The sequence below is a fragment of the Macaca nemestrina genome, chromosome X (assembly GCF_043159975.1).
Source record: "Macaca nemestrina isolate mMacNem1 chromosome X, mMacNem.hap1, whole genome shotgun sequence".
Classification (NCBI taxonomy): domain Eukaryota; kingdom Metazoa; phylum Chordata; class Mammalia; order Primates; family Cercopithecidae; genus Macaca; species Macaca nemestrina.
Genome location: NC_092145.1, coordinates 46,954,488 through 46,972,418, shown reverse-complemented (window position 1 = coordinate 46,972,418; position 17,931 = coordinate 46,954,488). Strand labels below are relative to the sequence as shown.

Genomic DNA, 17,931 nt, shown 5'->3' with positions numbered 1-17,931 from the left:
AATGTCTATCATTCCACACTCTAGGTTCATGTGTACACATTTTTCAGCTCTCGCTTATAGATGAGAACATGTACTTGATTTTCTGAGTTGTTTCACTCGGGATAATGGCCTCCGGTTCCATTCATGTTGCTGCAAAAGACATTATTGCATTCTTTTTTATGGTTGAGTAGTATTCCATTGTATACCACTTTTTTATGGTTGAATAGCATTCCATTATATACCACATTTTCTTCATCTAATCATCTGCTAATGGACACTTAGGTTGATTCCATATCTTGGCTGTGGTGAATAGTGCTGGAATATCCCAGCCTAATTTTGAGCCTTATTTCTAGCCACCCAGACTCCTCCTACCCCAGAACACACACATATTCCATGATGTCACCACACCTAATGACTTAACATTCCCTAAACATAAAACATAGTATGTATTTAGTGTGTATGTGCACATGCTGTTCCCTGTGTGGGAGACCCCTGTCTACCTGGGGGTTCATACTCAACTTCCAAATTCAACTCTAATTTCTTTCTGTAACCTTTCCTACCTCTTCACTTCCCAAATTAATCTCTCAACTGCACTCCCAAGGCAATACTATTACAGCATTAACAAATGTAAATTTACTTGCTTATGGTCATATGTATTTTTACTAGACCCAAAATAAGAGGCTTTGTCTCAGCTATCCTCAAATTCCCAACAACTAGTGCTGTGTCTGAAATAGAGTAATGTTTATAAAATATTGAAAGATAGATGGAAGGAAGAAAGCAATGAAATAAGCAAGAAAGCCATTTCTCCATTTCCTAGACCTTGAGTCCCTGCAGGGTAGGCACTACATCTTACTCATTTTTTTGTACCCACAGTGGCTTAAACACAGAAGACCCATGATAAACCTCTGTGGTATTGAAAGCAGGTAATGTTATGCCCAGACCGTCTATTCCCCGAAGAAGACCACCAGAGTCCAGAGTCAAAGCTAAGCAGCAAGGATCTTTATTACAGGTTCGAACCTGGAACTCTCCCTCGCTCGTGAAACGAGACGGGCAGGAGAGCTCCAGGTTCGAACCTGTAATAAAGATCCTTGCTGCTTAGCTTTGACTCTGGACTCTGGTGGTCTTCTTCGGGGAATAAACGGTCTGGGCATAACAAATGGGGGCTCGTCTGGGATTTCCCCCAAGCCCACCAGACCCCCAAGTCAATGGATCTTAATCTGTAGGTAAGCCGGCTTTGTCACTGTCTCTGTCTTTGTCTCTGTCTGTCTCCCTGAAATTTCGCGAAATCCGTAATCTGTAATCTGTATTGGTCTGTTTTATAAGTGGCATGGTCTTGGCGGACGCGCTAAAAGACAGCCACTCGGGACCGGTGGGAGACGTCCCCCAGTGCCCATCTGGGGGCCTCCATCCTTGGTTGCCCCGTCTGACTCAGGTCGGAAGTCCGACACGCGCTCGCGAAGGCTCATCGTTTCTCACTGTCTGTCCGTTATTGTTAAGTGTTAAGTGTAAGTCCAAAACGAAACATAAAACCTTTTCTTCCCCTTCCAGGACCGGACCTGTCGGATACTCCCCTCTGCTTCACACTCATTTTCGTCCCTCCTTCTCTTTGTAGGAGCAGTCCAAAGATGGGCAACAACCAGAGCACGCCGCTCTCACTCCTTGTTACCAATTTTAAGGATGTGAAGGCTCGGGGGCGTAACTTAAGCGTAGAACTAAAGAAGGGAAAGCTAGTTACTTTCTGCCGTTCGGAGTGGCCCTCTTTCGGCATAGGGTGGCCCTCCGAAGGAACTTTCTGTCTCTCTATTATTACTAAGGTAAAAACTAAGATTTTCCTGCCAGGGCAGTCAGGACATCCTGATCAAATTCCTTATATTCTAGTGTGGCAAAATCTTGTGGAAGACCCACCGCCCTGGATAACTCCATTCATCCTTGAGCCTTGCAAGGTCCTAGTAATGCGACCTACAAGACAAAGGACTCCCTCTGCTCCCTCGGCCCCTGTGCTGCCAGACAGCCAGGACCCCCTAACGTTAGAACCCACACTTCCCCCACCATATCCGCACCTTATCCCGCAGGACCCAGTCCCCCAGGGTGGTGCTTCCGTAGAGGGAAACCGAGAAGCGGAAGCAGCCGAGAGCGAAAGTAACCCGGGGGGGCCGGCCGGCCCAACGCGAGGCCGCGTACTGCGGGACCAAGCTTCCCGACTCCCTGACTCCACCGTAGCCCTGCCTCTCAGAGAAATAGGATCGCTCGATGATACTGGGCTCTCCCGTCTCATGTATTGGCCTTTTTCCACTAGTGATTTATACAATTGGAAGTCCCAAAATGCTCGGTTCTCCGATAATCCCAAAGATCTAACCTCGTTGTTAGACAGTGTCATGTTTACTCACCAGCCAACCTGGGATGACTGTCAACAGCTCCTCCGAATCCTGTTCACAACGGAGGAGCGGGAAAGAATCCAAGTTGAGGCCAGAAAGCTGGTTCCAGGAGATGACGGCCAGCCAACTGCAAATCCTGACCTCATTAACGCGGCTTTTCCTTTGACCCGGCCCAGATGGGACTACAACACGGCAGAAGGTAGGGGACGACTGCTCATCTATCGCCAAACTCTAATGGCGGGTCTCCGGGCTGCAGCTCGCAAGCCCACCAATTTGGCTAAAGTATATTCTGTGTTACAAGGTAAGACAGAAAGCCCCGCTGTGTATTTAGAGAGATTAATGGAAGCTTTCAGACAGTATACCCCTATGGACCCGGAAGCACGGGAAAATCAGGCTGCGGTAGTAATGTCCTTTGTAAACCAGGCAGCATCAGATATTAGAAGAAAACTCCAGAAATTAGAAGGTTTAGAGGGAAAGCAGATTCAGGACCTCCTTCAGATGGCCCAGCGAGTTTATAATAATAGGGATACTCCAGAAGAAAAACAGTTCAAGGCAACCAAAGAAATGACCAAAGTTTTAGTAGCAGCTTTCCCCCAGGCAGGGAATGGCCAAAGCAGAAAGCAGACAAAGCAAGGCTCTAGGCAAGGATTAGAAAAGGATCAGTGTGCTTATTGCAAGGAACGTGGTCACTGGATTAAAGACTGCCCAAAGAAACGGAGACCAGCTAACCCTACCTCCGTACTCGTTACCCAGGACTCTGACTAGGGAAGACGGGGTTCGGACCCCCTCCCCGAACTCAGGGTAACTTTGCAAGTGGAGGGGTCCCCAGTTCACTTCTTGGTCGATACTGGGGCGGAACGCTCAGTCCTAACCAAACCAATTGGAAAAATGTCTAAGAAAACATCCTGGGTGCATGGGGCCACAGGCATCAAAAAATACCCCTGGACAACCCAGAGGACTGTAGACTTAGGAACGGGAAAAGTCTCCCATTCCTTCCTAGTCATCCCAGAGAGCCCCTGCCCTCTACTAGGGAGGGACTTGCTGACAAAAATGGGGGCCCAAATCCACTTTGAGCCAGAAGGGCCCAAGATAACTGATTCCCAAAACAGGCCAATATCTATCCTGACTGTCACCTTAGAAGATGAGTACAGATTCCATCAAGAGCAAAAGCCCCCCGATCAGGAAATTGACTCTTGGCTCCAGCGTTTCCCTGAAGCGTGGGCAGAAACTGGGGGCTTAGGGCTAGCTAAACATCGACCTGCCATATTTGTGGAAGTTAAGCCAGGGACGGACCCGGTTCGGGTTCAGCAATATCCTATGCCCCTGGAGGCAAGAGAAGGAATTACGCCCCATATCCGCCGACTCCTAGACCAGGGAGTCCTACGGGCTTGCCACTCATCCTGGAATACTCCACTGTTACCTGTTCGTAAACCCAACAGTACGGACTACAGGCCAGTACAGGATTTAAGAGAAGTTAATAAAAGGGTCATGGACATACATCCCACTGTGCCCAATCCATACACCCTTCTGAGTGCTTTACATCCCGAAAAACAGTGGTATACCGTTCTTGATCTAAAAGATGCTTTCTTCAGCCTTCCTCTGGCTCCCAAAAGTCAAGGACTCTTTGCATTTCAATGGATGGATCCTGAGAGGGGCATCAACGGTCAGCTAACATGGACCAGGCTGCCACAAGGGTTCAAGAACTCGCCAACCCTGTTCGATGAAGCCCTTCATGAAGATCTGGGTGAGTACTGGTGGCAACACCCTGAAATAACTCTTTTGCAATATGTTGATGATCTCTTAATAGCAGCCAGATCCCCGGAAACTTGTGTTCAAGGGACTGAGGACCTCTTGAAGACTCTGGGGGAGCTAGGCTACCGAGCCTCAGCAACAAAGGCTCAGATCTGCAAGTCGGAGGTAACTTATCTGGGGTACCTATTAAAAGGGGGGCAACGCTGGCTAACCAAAGCCCGAAAGGAAACAGTCCTACGCATCCCTAGACCCCAGTCGACACGGCAAGTGAGAGAATTCCTGGGGTCGGCAGGGTTCTGTAGGTTATGGATACCCGGATTTGCTGAGTTAGCCAAGCCCCTATACCAGGCAACAAAGGAACGGCAGCCCTTCAATTGGACGGAAGAGGCTGAGCTGGCCTTTCAACAAATCAAAACTGCCTTGTTATCAGCCCCCCCGCTGGGGCTCCCTGATGTCTCCAAGCCCTTCCACTTATACATAGATGAAAGTAAGGGTGTTGCAAAAGCCGTATTAACACAGTACCTAGGCCCCTGGCAGAGGCCAGTTGCCTATTTGTCAAAAAAATTAGATTCAGTGGCTGCTGGCTGGCCACCCTGCCTGCGGATAATCGCGGCGACCGCCCTAATGGTCCGAGACGCTGATAAACTTATCATGGGGCAAGAGTTGCGCGTTATAACCCCGCATGCCATTGAAGGCGTCCTCCGGCAGCCGCCGGACCGATGGATGAGTAACGCCCGGCTCACCCACTATCAAGGACTGCTGTTAAACCCCCTCAGAATAACTTTTCTGCCCCCAACCTCTTTAAACCCTGCTTCACTGCTGCCAAATCCAGACTTGGACGCCCCGTTCCATGAGTGCACTGAGATACTGGCTCAGGTGCATGGGGTGCGGGAGGACCTGCAAGATCGTCCGCTTCCTGACACAGAACTCACCTGGTTCACTGATGGCAGCAGCTACGTCCACCAAGGCCAGTGGTATGCAGGAGCGGCTGTAACGTCAGAGACTGAGGTAATCTGGGCGGAACCCTTGCCTCCAGGGACATCGGCCCAAAGAGCCGAACTGATAGCCCTCACACAGGCCCTCACCCTAGGGGCAGAGAAAAAACTAACAGTATACACGGATAGCCGCTATGCTTTTGCTACTGCGCACATACATGGGGCCATCTACAGAGAAAGGGGACTATTAACAGCCGAAGGCAAAGAAATAAAAAACAAGCAAGAGATCCTAGCTCTATTAACTGCTTTGTGGAAACCAAAGAAATTGGCTATCGTACATTGCCCTGGGCATCAGAAACCAACTACGCCAATTGCTCGAGGCAACTTCTTAGCCGACCAAACTGCAAGGAGCATAGCAAAAGCTCCCAGTCAGCTCCTCGCGCTCCAGCTCCCCGATCCTGGCCCGCGAAATTTGCCATGTTTTCCCGACTATACCGAACAGGATCGCGAATGGATGAACACACTTCCCCTAAAACAGGTTAAAAATGGGTGGTGGACTGATATAAATGACCAAACCATCCTACCAGAAAAATTAGGACGGCAGGTGTTGGAACACATCCACCGGACAACCCACCTGGGTGCCCGGCGAATGATGGACTTAATCAGGCACGCCAAGTTTAGAATCAGGCGCATAGCTGAACTGGCCAGCGATGTCACAACAAATTGCAAAGCCTGCCAACTAAACAACGCTTGCCCCCAAACCCAGACCACCGCAGGAATTAGGTGTAGAGGAACTAGGCCTGGTATCTATTGGGAAATAGACTTTACTGAGATAAAGCCTGGAAAATATGGGTATCAGTACTTACTTGTCTTTGTAGATACTTTTTCAGGATGGACAGAAGCGTTCCCAACTAAGAGAGAAACTGCTCAGGTTGTAGCAAAGAAAATTTTGGAAGAAATCCTCCCCAGGTATGGCTTTCCCATCCAAATAGGGTCAGACAATGGACCAGCCTTCGTTGCTAAGGTAAGTCAGGATTTGGCTTCCATTCTTGGGGCAAATTGGAAATTACATTGTGCTTATAGGCCCCAAAGCTCAGGACAGGTAGAAAGGATGAATCGGACTCTGAAGGAGACTTTAACTAAATTGACCATGGAGACTGGCGCTAATTGGGTAGTACTTCTCCCCTACGCTCTGTTCCGGGCCCGAAATACCCCTTACAGACTGGGCCTCACACCATATGAAATCATGTATGGCAGACCCCCACCCCTGGTCCCCAGTCTAAAAGATGACTTACTCAAACCTGAAACTGAAAATGTCTCTGAGCTCTTGTTCTCCTTAAAAGCCTTACAGAAAATTCACCAGGAAATTTGGCCCAGACTACGAGAACTGTACGAGGCAGGACCTCCGCCGACACCTCATCCATTCCAGCCGGGAGACTGGGTCCTAGTCAAGCGCCACCGGCAAGAAACTCTTCAACCCAGGTGGAAAGGACCACTGCAAGTACTCCTGACTACTCCCACCGCTCTCAAAGTAGAAGGCATCGCTTCGTGGATCCACTACACACACGTCAAACCAGTGGACCCAACATCCGACCTTCTCGAGCCGTCTGGAGCACCGGTTACATGGACTGTAGACAAAGCTAAGAACAATCCCTTAAAGCTAACCCTGCGCCGTCACCCACATAGCCGTAACCATGTCTAGCTTGCCTATGCTTTTATGCCTTATACATCTGACTCTCCTAACTGCTGCGCCGTCTAATCCCTATGTCTGGAGGTTCTGGCTCTATGAGAACAAAACTCACCCCGGGGAAACCCCCCAAGCGGGTAAACTGCTAGCTAGTGCAGACTGCCCCCCTCCGGGTGCAATACTCCAATTTACCTCAATTTCACTAATTTCCAAATTGCCCAACCGGGGATACCCATGATTTGTTTTGAATATGATCAGACTGAATATAATTGTAAGAATTATTGGTGGCACCAGAATGCAGGTTGCCCATACCACTATTGTAAAATGCACTCAGCCAGGGTATGGGACGAATACCCGAGAAAGTCTAACCTCCTCAGGACTCGCTACCCGACAGGGACTCCCAACATATTCACTTGGATAATAACAGATCCAGGGCACTCCCGGTGGACATCGCCCCAACATGGGGCAGTCTACTACGATGCCAGTAGTAGCTGGCCTAGTAGCCACCTGTACTTGTGGCGGAGTCTAGTCCAGATTCGACCCTTAATCCATACACAAATCCACAGACAGGAAACCAAGCTATCACAAGACTTGCAGCCCTTCTCCTGGCTAACCCTATTACAAGAAGGGCTAGCATTCGCCAACCTCACCAGTTTAGGCGACCTGTCCTCTTGCTTTATGTGTGCAACCTTAGGAAGACCACCATTAACCGCTGTTCCCCTTTCCTCCCCACCCACAAACTATATGCCAGATTCTAATTCATCAACAGTTGCAATACCTGATGTAGCCCTGTACCGTGACCCATACCAAGAGAAATACCCCTACTGTTATTCAGCATTTAGTAGCAGCCTCTGCAACCAGACGGCTACATACCCTAATAGCCCCATACGTGCTCCCCTTGGTGTGTTCTTCTGGTGTAATATGACTCTGTTAAAAACTCTGTCCAAAAGCATCTCTGACGGACAGTTGTGCATCCCTGTTACACTAGTTCCCCGACTGACCCTGCTGACCCCGGCAGAGTTCATAGGCTGGGCAGGGACTGCCCCAACTGAAACTGCGCGACATAGACGAGCAGTTTTTCTACCACTAATTGCCGGAATATCCTTAACCACCTCTGTCGTCGCAGCGGGGTTAGCAGGAGGGGCCCTACAACACTCCATGATAGAAAACGACAAGCTGTTACAACAGTTCTCTGTTGCTATGGAAGACTCCGCCTATTCCCTAGCCTCCCTTCAGCGGCAGCTCACCTCGCTAGCACAGAGACTTAACCGCAGAGCCTTAGACTTACTCACGGCTGAGAAAGGAGGTACCTGTATGTTCCTCAAAGAAGAATGCTGTTTCTATATAAATGAGTCAGGGTTAGTTGAGGAAAGAGTCCAACGCCTACACGAACTAAGCTTAGAAATGAAAAAGCAACAATTCACTACAGCCGCTAACAATTGTTGGAGCTCTTCAATGTTTTCCCTTCTGGCACCCCTTTTAGGCCCCCTAATGTCTTTACTACTTCTATTCACTATAGGCCCCTGTGTGGTAAATAAAATTTTACAATTTGTCAGAGAAAGGTTTGATACCATCCAACTAATGGTCCTCTGTAGCCATCACCAGCCTCTCCTGCACCCAGAAAGTGAGGCTATATTATAAGACTCTGGAAATCCAAGATTGGACATCCAGTTACTTATGAGAAGGGGGAAATGAAAGGACACAAAGATAGATGTGTACCCGCCCCCCACCCGCTACACCCTTGTTCTGCTCTCTAATCTTTGCACATACCAGAGATTTCGTAAGTTCTGTGAGTACCTGGTTTTCTGCACGTACCAGAGATTTTGTTTTGCACATACCAGAGATTTTGTAAGTTCTGAGGCAAGGTCACAAGACGTGTTTAAGTAAGATAAACTCTTGCTGCCCATAAACCTGCTCTCCCGCCTCAAAGTTTGAACCAAAATATCAGAAATGGCGGGAACCAATCATAGTTAGCCAAATCGCCTTGTTCAAACACTAGCCAATCATATATCTGATTTGTATAATAACTCTATGCCCACTTTTCTTAGACTATATAACACTGCTCGGAGCTCAGTGGGGGAGCTCTCCTGCCCGTCTTGTTTCACGAGCGAGGGAGAGTTCCAGGTTCGAACCTGTAATAAAGATCCTTGCTGCTTAGCTTTGACTCTGGACTCTGGTGGTCTTCTTCGGGGAATAAACGGTCTGGGCATAACAGTAAAAAAATTTCTTAAACACAAAACCAGTAAGTATATAGCTGCCTCCCAAGTGCCTACAATCTCAAAGTTGAAAACAATAGTTCTCAGGCCTCTGAGTCCAAGCCAAGCCATCGAATCCCCTGTGACTTGCAGTGTATAGGCCCAGATGGCCTGAAGTAACTGAAGAATCACAAAAGAAGTGCAAATGCCCTGCCCCGCCTTAACTGATGACATTCCACCACAAAAGAAGTGAAAATGGCCGGTCCTTGCCTTAAGCGATGACATTATCTTGTGAAATTCCTTTTCCTGGCTTATCCTGGCTCAAAAAGCTCCCCGACTGAGCACCTTGTGACCCCCACTCCTGCCCACCAGAGAACAACCCCCCTTTGACTGTAATTTTCCTTTACCTACCCAAATCCTATAAAATGGCCCCAACCTTATGTCCCTTAGCTGACTCTCTTTTCGGACTCAGCCCGCCTGCACCCAGGTGAAATAAACAGCCATGTTGCTCACACAAAGTCTGTTTGGTGGTCTCTTCATATGGACACGCATGACAATAGTTTTCAGTAACAAGACAGACACTGCTAAATGCCCTAAAAGTCCAGAGAAGGGAGAAGTGAATGTGGGCTGGAAAGCACTTCTCAAACTCTGTGTGCAAAGAAATCATCTGGGGAATTTGTTAAAATGCAGAAGCTGATTCAGTAAGTCTGGGTAAGGCCTGAAAATCTGCATTTCTAATAGTCGGGTGTGAGGATCATATTTTGAGTAGTGATGAAGGTGTAGAAAGCCTTCTTGGAGGGGGCATTTCTTAAGCTAGGTGCATTTCCAAGTTGCTTTAGTTAGATGGAAAGGGCAACCTAAGCAAAAAGAAGAGCGTAAGTAAAGTAACAGAAGCAGGAAAAAGAGTATCTCCAGGAGAGTAAGAAAACCACAGAAATGGAGCAGAGGGGTCTAATAAAGGCATAATTAGTGATAATTCTAGAGAGGTTAGGTGGGGTCAGCTTATTAGCTGCATCAAAAACTCTGAGGAGTTTGGACTTTATATTGTACATTCTTAAGCAAGAACTTGATGTATCATTCTCATACCTTATATTGGTATAGAGATGTTCAGTTCATGAGACATATTTTTCCTATATATTTGCCATCTGATCCTCCCAACAACCCTCTGAGTTGGGCCAGGTGTTTTGTTTTCATCTCCATTTTACAGGATGAGGAAACTGAGGCACCACAGAAGTTACTTTTCCCAAGGTTATCCAAACTTGGATTAGAGGCGGTACCAAAACCAATTTTTATCACTACCACTGCAAAGTGATTTTGCATAACATCATGTTGAGATTGCCCCTTTAAACCAGAGGGTCCTGAAAAGGGGCACTTATGAAATTATCTTCACATTATTGCAATCTTCTCTTTAACTGCAGCTCATCATCTGGCTAAGGAAAATCTGCTTTCAGAATTACAATTCTCTGACCCAAAAGGCTATTAATTTCTTTCTATTTAGTCATTGAGGGGTTTCTCCCTGCCCCCTTCCATTCTCACTGTGTGTTAAAGAAGAATGAAATTACTGGAGTAAAAATGTGGGGTGGCACCTGTTAATATATTTTGTTTAGGAAAATTAAATAGAACCAGTTCCAATCTCTAAATGATAGCATCAAAGTCTCCTCCCTGAGGCCTTGCTATTGTAGTTTCACTTGCCATGCACCTTTTATTTATATCTCCCAGCCTGGAGAGCTGATCACTCTGATATTGCCTATTGTGATCCTATAGGAGTCTATTGTTCCCCAAATTCCCTTCTTTACAGATTCTTTTTTTGGAGATCTGCAGGGCTATGGGACTAATAGTGTATGACATCAGTGTCATTCTTTCTTTTCAGTTGCAAACAATGTGTTTGGCCACATTGGAATTAAGTGGGTTAAAATTCCATCAAAGCAGCTCAGGAATTAGAAAACACTTTTTTCTAGAAAGGAGAAGAAGGACAGACTTAATTCGAAGCTCTACAGAACTCGGATCATGAAACAAGAGTTAGAAATCTAACAGATTCTCAACCAGTGTTTCAAACCTGATTAATTTCTATCAAATCTGATGAGAGTTCAGAGAGTATCAAATTGAGTTTGTGTTTATTTCATTACTAATTATGTAGGCAAAAAATATACTGACTGTGTGGCCTTGGGCTAGTGCCTTAACTTCTCTGAGCCTCAAATATCATTATCTAATAATGGGATGATGAATTGTGCCTATTTCATAGGATTACTGTGAGGATTAAATGATATAATGTACTCAAGGTGCTTTGTGCACTGTCTGGCCCCAGAGTAGGTGCTCAGTAAATGGTGGCTGGTGTTCTCTCACTCACTCTTACACTTACTCTCAAAAGAGCACGAAGGTAAGCTTGGAAATACCTGCAGAACATACCCTTGTGTCTTTAAAGACAGGAACCTGGAGAAGCTGTTATCTATCTGACAAATTGTAATTATATAGAGCCAAAGCAGATCTTTTGGGTCAGTGATCTTTCTGGACTGAGACTCACGATGAGAGGAAATGCATTTTACGTAGTTTTACAAAACAATTATTTCCAGAAAACAACTGGAAATTTTCATTCTATTCTATTTCAATCTTGTCCATTCCATTCTATTGCATTAGGAAACAAATGCTGCTCAGGATCCATACAGTTGATTTTTTCAAAATGGGTTTCAACTTTCAGATTGAAAAAAATACTAATTTACATGTTTCCAAACTCCATTTTCATCAACCAAGAAAGGAAACAGTTACCAGTACTACTATCTCGACGTATTGGTCCTACTCATCCTTCAGATATTAGCTGGAATGCTTCTCCCTGATGTCATCAGTCTAGATCCTATTCCCTTCTTATATGTTGCCATGTGACTATGTTCTTTTTCTTCAGAGCACGTAAAGAATGTGTTGTGCTATGATGTTACAATGGCTATAATGTCACCAGGCAATAGGAATTTTTCAGCTCCACTATAATCTTATAGGACTACCATTGTACATGTGGTTCACTGTTGATCACAATGTCATTATGTAGTGCATGACTGTATATGTTGAATGAATGAAAGAATAAACTCATAAATGAATGAATAAAGGTGTTCATAAATCCAAATGTAAACCTGGACAGTTCAACCTGCCATGAAATAATTTGTTGGCTTTGCTTTCCAAAGTGAAAGATATGAGGAGGTTCTGTTAAAAACTGTCTCCTCAGGCTGGGCGCAGTGGCTCACGCCTGTAATCCCAGCACTTTGGGAGGCTGAGGCGGGTGGATCACCTGAGGTTGGGAGTTCGAGACCAGCCTGACCAACATGGAGAAACCCCGTCTCTACTAAAAATACAAAATTAGCTGGGCGTGGTGGCACATGCCTATAATCCCAGCTACTAGGGAGGCTGAGGCAGGAGAACTGCTTGAACCTGGGAGGCAGAGGTTGCGGTGAGCCGAGATCGTGCCATTGCACTCCAGCCTGGGCAACAAGAGTGAAACTCCACCTCAAAAAAAACAAAAACAAACAAACAAACAAAAAAACTGTCTCCTCCAGTAGACTCTAAGCTCCATGACTGCTAGGATCATGTCTGGTTTTGCTCCCCATTGCACCCCAGAATTATCACAGTACCTAGCAAATAGCAAATCCTTAAAAAGTTTTTGCATTAATAATAAACAAAAACAAAATAATAAACATACAGGTGGGACCTTTGGAGTATTTCCAAATTTCATGAAAGGTTTCCAGGTGAACCTAAGGATTGCAAATGATCTCACACATTGTCTTTAGCAGTACGGATATCACAGATTGTCAGAGGTGGAAGGGACCTTACACATCAATCAGAGGTTAGCAAACTATTTCTGTAAAGGACCAAACAGTAAATGTTTTTGTCTTTGCAGGCAATATGGTCTTTGTCACAAATTCTCAACTCTGCTATGGTAGGGGGAATGCAACCACAGATATTACTTAAATGAATAGAGTGGCTGTGTTCCAATAAAACTTTATTTATAAAAACAGGTGGCCGACTGGATTTGGCTGCAGTTTGCTGACTCTAACTCTAATCCAATCTTAACTCCCACAACAAAGAGGGACCATTTCCCCAGAAGGGGGAAATGACATTGTTGAAGATCACACAGCTAAGAGATGAAAGTGGGAACTTCCAACTCCCATTTTATTTCTCATGACACTACAAAGCAGTCATGTTGCAGGGTCTTCCTGCTTCAGTGTTGGTGTTAGCATTATCCTGCCTTGTTTATTGAAGCTAAGAGACATTATCTTAAATTTGGTTTGTGTTGATGGTTTTTCATTTTTACTTTTTATTCTGTCATCCATGTAGTCTAAAAACCTTGGGGGTGATCATCTTCACAGAGAGAATATACAACTCCCTTTATTTTCTTCAAGTACCTGGAGCTCTGCCTCCTCACAAATTCAGAGATGGTATGTACTAGGTTCTCTTAGGCAAAATGTTCTGACTTCTATGGTATTAAGGACTGGATGGGGAAATAGGAGGTGAGATCCCTGTTGTATCATGTCCTACCATACACCTTATTCAACTCTTTCATCAATCATTCAGTCATAGGGATTTGCTGAGTTCCTACTGTATATGCAGCACTATGCTGGAGTTAGGAGAAAAGGAATGGTAATGATGAGATAACAGCTAATTTTTTTGAGGTCTGACTATACATCAAGGACATCATATATAGCTTCTCTAAAACCTCAACAGAGTGTTTTAAGGAAGGATTAGATAGACCAAATTGCTATGATTGCAACCTGATTTGGTCCACATCCAAACTCTGGGCTGCTGCTCTCTCTACTACTGCTGCTGTTCTTAAGGTCAGAGATTCCTGAACACCCTGCTAAGGATTAGAGGTAGAGAAATTAAAGCTCCTAGCCCAGCGTCCAGCACATAGTATGTGTTGTTATTACTTACCACTCTCCGTTACATAATCACCTGCAGACACATATTGTGTCTTCAACCTCAATAAACACTCTTTGAATAAACGATGGCCTTCCACACCACTGTGCCTTTGCATGGGCCATCTATGGTTCCTGGAATGTTGCCCACCAATGTCCTGTGCTCTACCAAGACTTAGCTCAAATGTCACTTTTTCTGTGACATTTTCCTGATACCTCTGGAGAAATGGAACCAGTTTCTCCTCTATGCTTTCCTCAGAGCTTTGTTCAAACCTCTATTCTTGGATCTAGTAAAGCATCTGTTCTCTACTTTATCACATTCACTATGAACTCTATTGAGACGGGGCTGTCTTATTGATTTCCTTTTTAAAATAACATCTATTGTGTGTTTTTAATATAGAAAAGCAGCAAAAAGAAAAAAATGAATGATAATTCATCTTCCAGAAACCCCCTTTGGCCTTTAAAAAAGCAATATATGAACATGGTAGGAAAATTCAAACTGTACAAAAAAGTACAAAATGAAAATTAAAACTCTCCCACTAGTTGACTCTCAGCCCAGAATAAACCTTTGATAACCAGTTTCTTGCATATTCCACCAGCAAACATTTGCATATATATATTAGAACTTATGTATGTATTGTAGCATATTAAAACATTTAAAATTACTAAACACAACGTTATATACTTTATTTTTTGCTTGAGTGAGACCAGGAGTTTGAGATCAGCCTGGGTAACATGGAAATACTCTGTCTCTATAAAAAAAAATTATTTTAAATGTTAGCCAGTGTGGTTGTGCATGCCTGTAGTTCCAGCTACTTGGAAGGCTGAGGTGGGAGGATTGCTTGGGCACAGGAGGTCGAGGCGGCGGTGACCCATGATAGTGCCACTGCACTCCAGCTTGGGTGACAGAGCAAGACCCTTTCTCAGTAAACAAACAAATGAATACATAAATAAAATGTGTGAGTGCTCTGGAGAGGTATGGGTTGGATCAATGTAGCATGACAGAGGTACAATATGAAGGAAAAAAAAAAAAAAGACCTGAATAGGAGCTGGGAAAGAAGACTGTGTGATTAAGTGTAAAAGATGGAAAAAAGAGAAAGAATAAAAGCAGGAAGAAAAAAGTTGAGCTGCCGCTGAGATCATGGGAAACAAGAAAAATGAAATCTCCATTTTGCTTCCCCTGCACAGACTTAAACCCCCACTCTTAAACAAGCATTATGAAAGCTAAGGAGTTGGTTAAAGCGCTTTTCAAGTGCTTTGCGAAATCAGGGAAACTTAACAGTCAGTTTTCTCATTGGGGAAGGCCGGGCCTCTCAACATCAAAGAATGGTCCCTCTTTTCAATGGGGCAGCTTCCCACAGCAGTACCTAGCTCCCTTAATCTCAGTAACTACAATAAATGCACAAGCCCCCTTTTGTGTGACACTCCTATCTAATCAAAACTAATCACCAAACAGATCTTTGCCTAACATATGTGAGTAACAGAGCTGAAATCTTTACCCTAGCAGAGGCCCCCATAAGCTCCTGTGAATGAAGTAAAGAGTGGTTGGGCTGTTTGCCTTCCTCAGTGTTCTGTGAAAACTCTATATTCACAAGAATAAAATCAAAGGCACTTGGAAAACAAGAATGCAGTCCAACTCTCCGTATCTAGATTGATTGGGACCAGGCAGATCCAGATACTGACAAATTGAAAATAGCAGAGATGCCTCGAAACCAGTTTTCTGGGAAGGGTGTTGAGGAAGTCTAATAGTGTCAGAGGGAGGGGGTTGCTGTTGTGTAAACTGACATGGAGGACCTCAGTTTCAAGATGATAAAAGCTCAGTCTCTAAGGAGGAGCTAAAGAGTCCCCTTTGTGTAGGCGACTTTGTCTAGCAAAACAGTCCAGGCAAACGAGGGCTACAGTAATTGGAAGCTATGAATGACTACCATTTATTGAGTGCTATGGCAAGCAACAGGTGCTTTGCTCATATTAATTCATTTAGTCTTCAAATCAACCCTATTTAGTATGTAGTATTATTATTCCACTTTAATAATTAGAAAATTCTTGTTCAGAGAGGTTAAGGAACTTGCTTGAAATCACAACTAAGTGGATAAGTGGATTCATACCTTAGACAGGTCTATTCAACCCCAAAGCTTGTGTTTTTTTCTACTACATGATAACTCTTTTCCATATATCTATCTAATGCATTTGATACAAAACTTTCTCCTATATTCTTTTCTTCATATGGCTTTTCCTTATGTTGGTTCTGGGCCCTAATAAATGGGCCTTCAGCCAGGCACATTGGCTCACACCTGTAATCTCAGCTCTTAGGGAGGTATAGGCAGGAGGATCGCTTGAGCCCCGGAGTTCAAGACCAGCTTGGGCAACACAGCAAGACCCTATTATCCACAAAAAGGGAAAAAAGACAAATAAAGGGGCCTTCATAAGGTCCATCTCTCTTCCCTGTAATCTCTCTCTTTTCAGCCATGAGGTCTATTGAAAACTTGAGAGTTGACTGAATTTAAAATTTAAAGCTCACTTTTCTTGAGGAAGTTTTCAAATCCCAGAATTCCCTCTTTGGAAATTTTTTACATAGTGCAGACCCCTGCATTGTGGAGGGCGTGACCTAAAGTTTGAAGAAGGGAATTGACAAGCCAAAGGTCAAAGAGCTATAAAATGCTGAAGTTTGCATCACGACTAAACCCAGGTCTCCTGAATCCCAGTGCAACACTATTTTCCCTCCAGTCTCCCTGTCCCTGTAACTCCACCCCCATCCCTGATTAAGTCTCTCTCCTTCCTTGATTAAGCCTATTATATCTCCCCAGCCCCCAGTCCATCCTACACACTTCATCTTGTTCATTACTATCCAAAGCAGGCCCTCTACATCAGTCAAGCCTGTCACCTTAAGCCCACTTCAATGCTCATTTACTCTAGAGTCTCTTCACACATATGCATAATGTTTGTGGCTTACAGATTTCTATAACTAGCTTAACTTCCTCAGATCCCTTGCTCTTTTAAAATTATTTTTCTTTTATATTCCTTTGTGTCCCCCAAAAGGCCTTAAAGATGCTTAGTAAACATTGGTTAAATTAACAAATATTGTCTCCTTGCAAAAAACACAAATGGTTGCTAAAAGAATATATCCTCCCCCAAAAGAAAATAAAACAGGCTAAAAAGACTCCTTATCAGTTCTCATTAGAATTTGACAAAGTATACACTGGTTAATTAGTGTAGAGGCTTAGATAAGAGCTGGAGGATGCTAATTAACCCAAAGCCCCACAAACCAAAGGCAGAGAAGTGGGAAAATATTTTAAGCAAATTTTGTTTTCAAGAGAGTATGCTTACAGGAAAACTGAGCATGGTATATTTACAACATTTTTGCTGTAGCAAAATGAGCCAAACTAGAAGCAAAGGAACCAGGAAAACATGGCAGTTCATCTTCAAAGCAGCTCATTCACCACTTAATTCTCAAATCACCTCTTTGGTGTAAAAAAGTATTATTATCCTACTTGAACAATGGGAAAACTAAGACAGGCAGGCTAAGTGACATGTTGGGGCCTAAAGCTGTCCAAGGAATATAACCATGGAAGAAATATTTAACATATTTTTTAATGCTCATAAACCACTAACAGAATTGAACCTAAAATACAGGTTTGTCTGACATTTTAGTATTCAAAGGTAATTTAAAAGGGGCTGTCAATCAAATCCTATTTTCAATGCACAGAGAAGGTTCTCAGAAGTGAGTAAACTCTTTGGTAAAGCAAACAACCACCTGATTTGTTCATTTCGTAAATAACCTCCTGCCTTTTTAATCACAAAGTCCCTAGACAAGCAATCTGGCCAAAGAAAAAGAGTTAGAATCTACCAGTATAACTCATAGAAGTACAGCAATTTGGGGTGGTTTTTCAAAATGTTAATAACTACCTCGTCATTATACTGATTAGACTTCACACTTGCTTTCAGGGTGTGGGAGTAAGGGTTGACCATCCATGACACAGAAGGATTGTTGTTACCGGCACTTGGCAGAATTTCATTCAGCTATTTGAAATCAGGAGAGAGCGCTCTGATTCATTTTTAAAAGGCTTGCAGTCTCTTTAATAAAATTTAGAAAAGTATTTTCAAGGTGTTAAGTAA

The 17,931-nt window shown here is 44.2% G+C and overlaps 2 protein-coding genes across 8 annotated transcripts in view; one reads left to right on the top strand and one right to left on the bottom strand.

Annotated features, from left to right (window-relative positions):
- The window catches only part of LOC105490453 (collagen type IV alpha 6 chain), a 312,047-nt gene that overhangs the window by 227,847 nt on the left and 66,269 nt on the right, over positions 1-17,931 (bottom strand). The window lies entirely within an intron of this gene.
- LOC139360898 (uncharacterized) lies at positions 1,095-6,743 on the top strand. Its single transcript, XM_071089288.1, has 2 exons — positions 1,095-2,553; positions 5,920-6,743. The coding sequence occupies exons 1-2, from the start codon at positions 1,605-1,607 to the stop codon at positions 6,741-6,743; spliced, it is 1,773 nt and encodes a 590-aa protein (XP_070945389.1). The 5' UTR covers positions 1,095-1,604.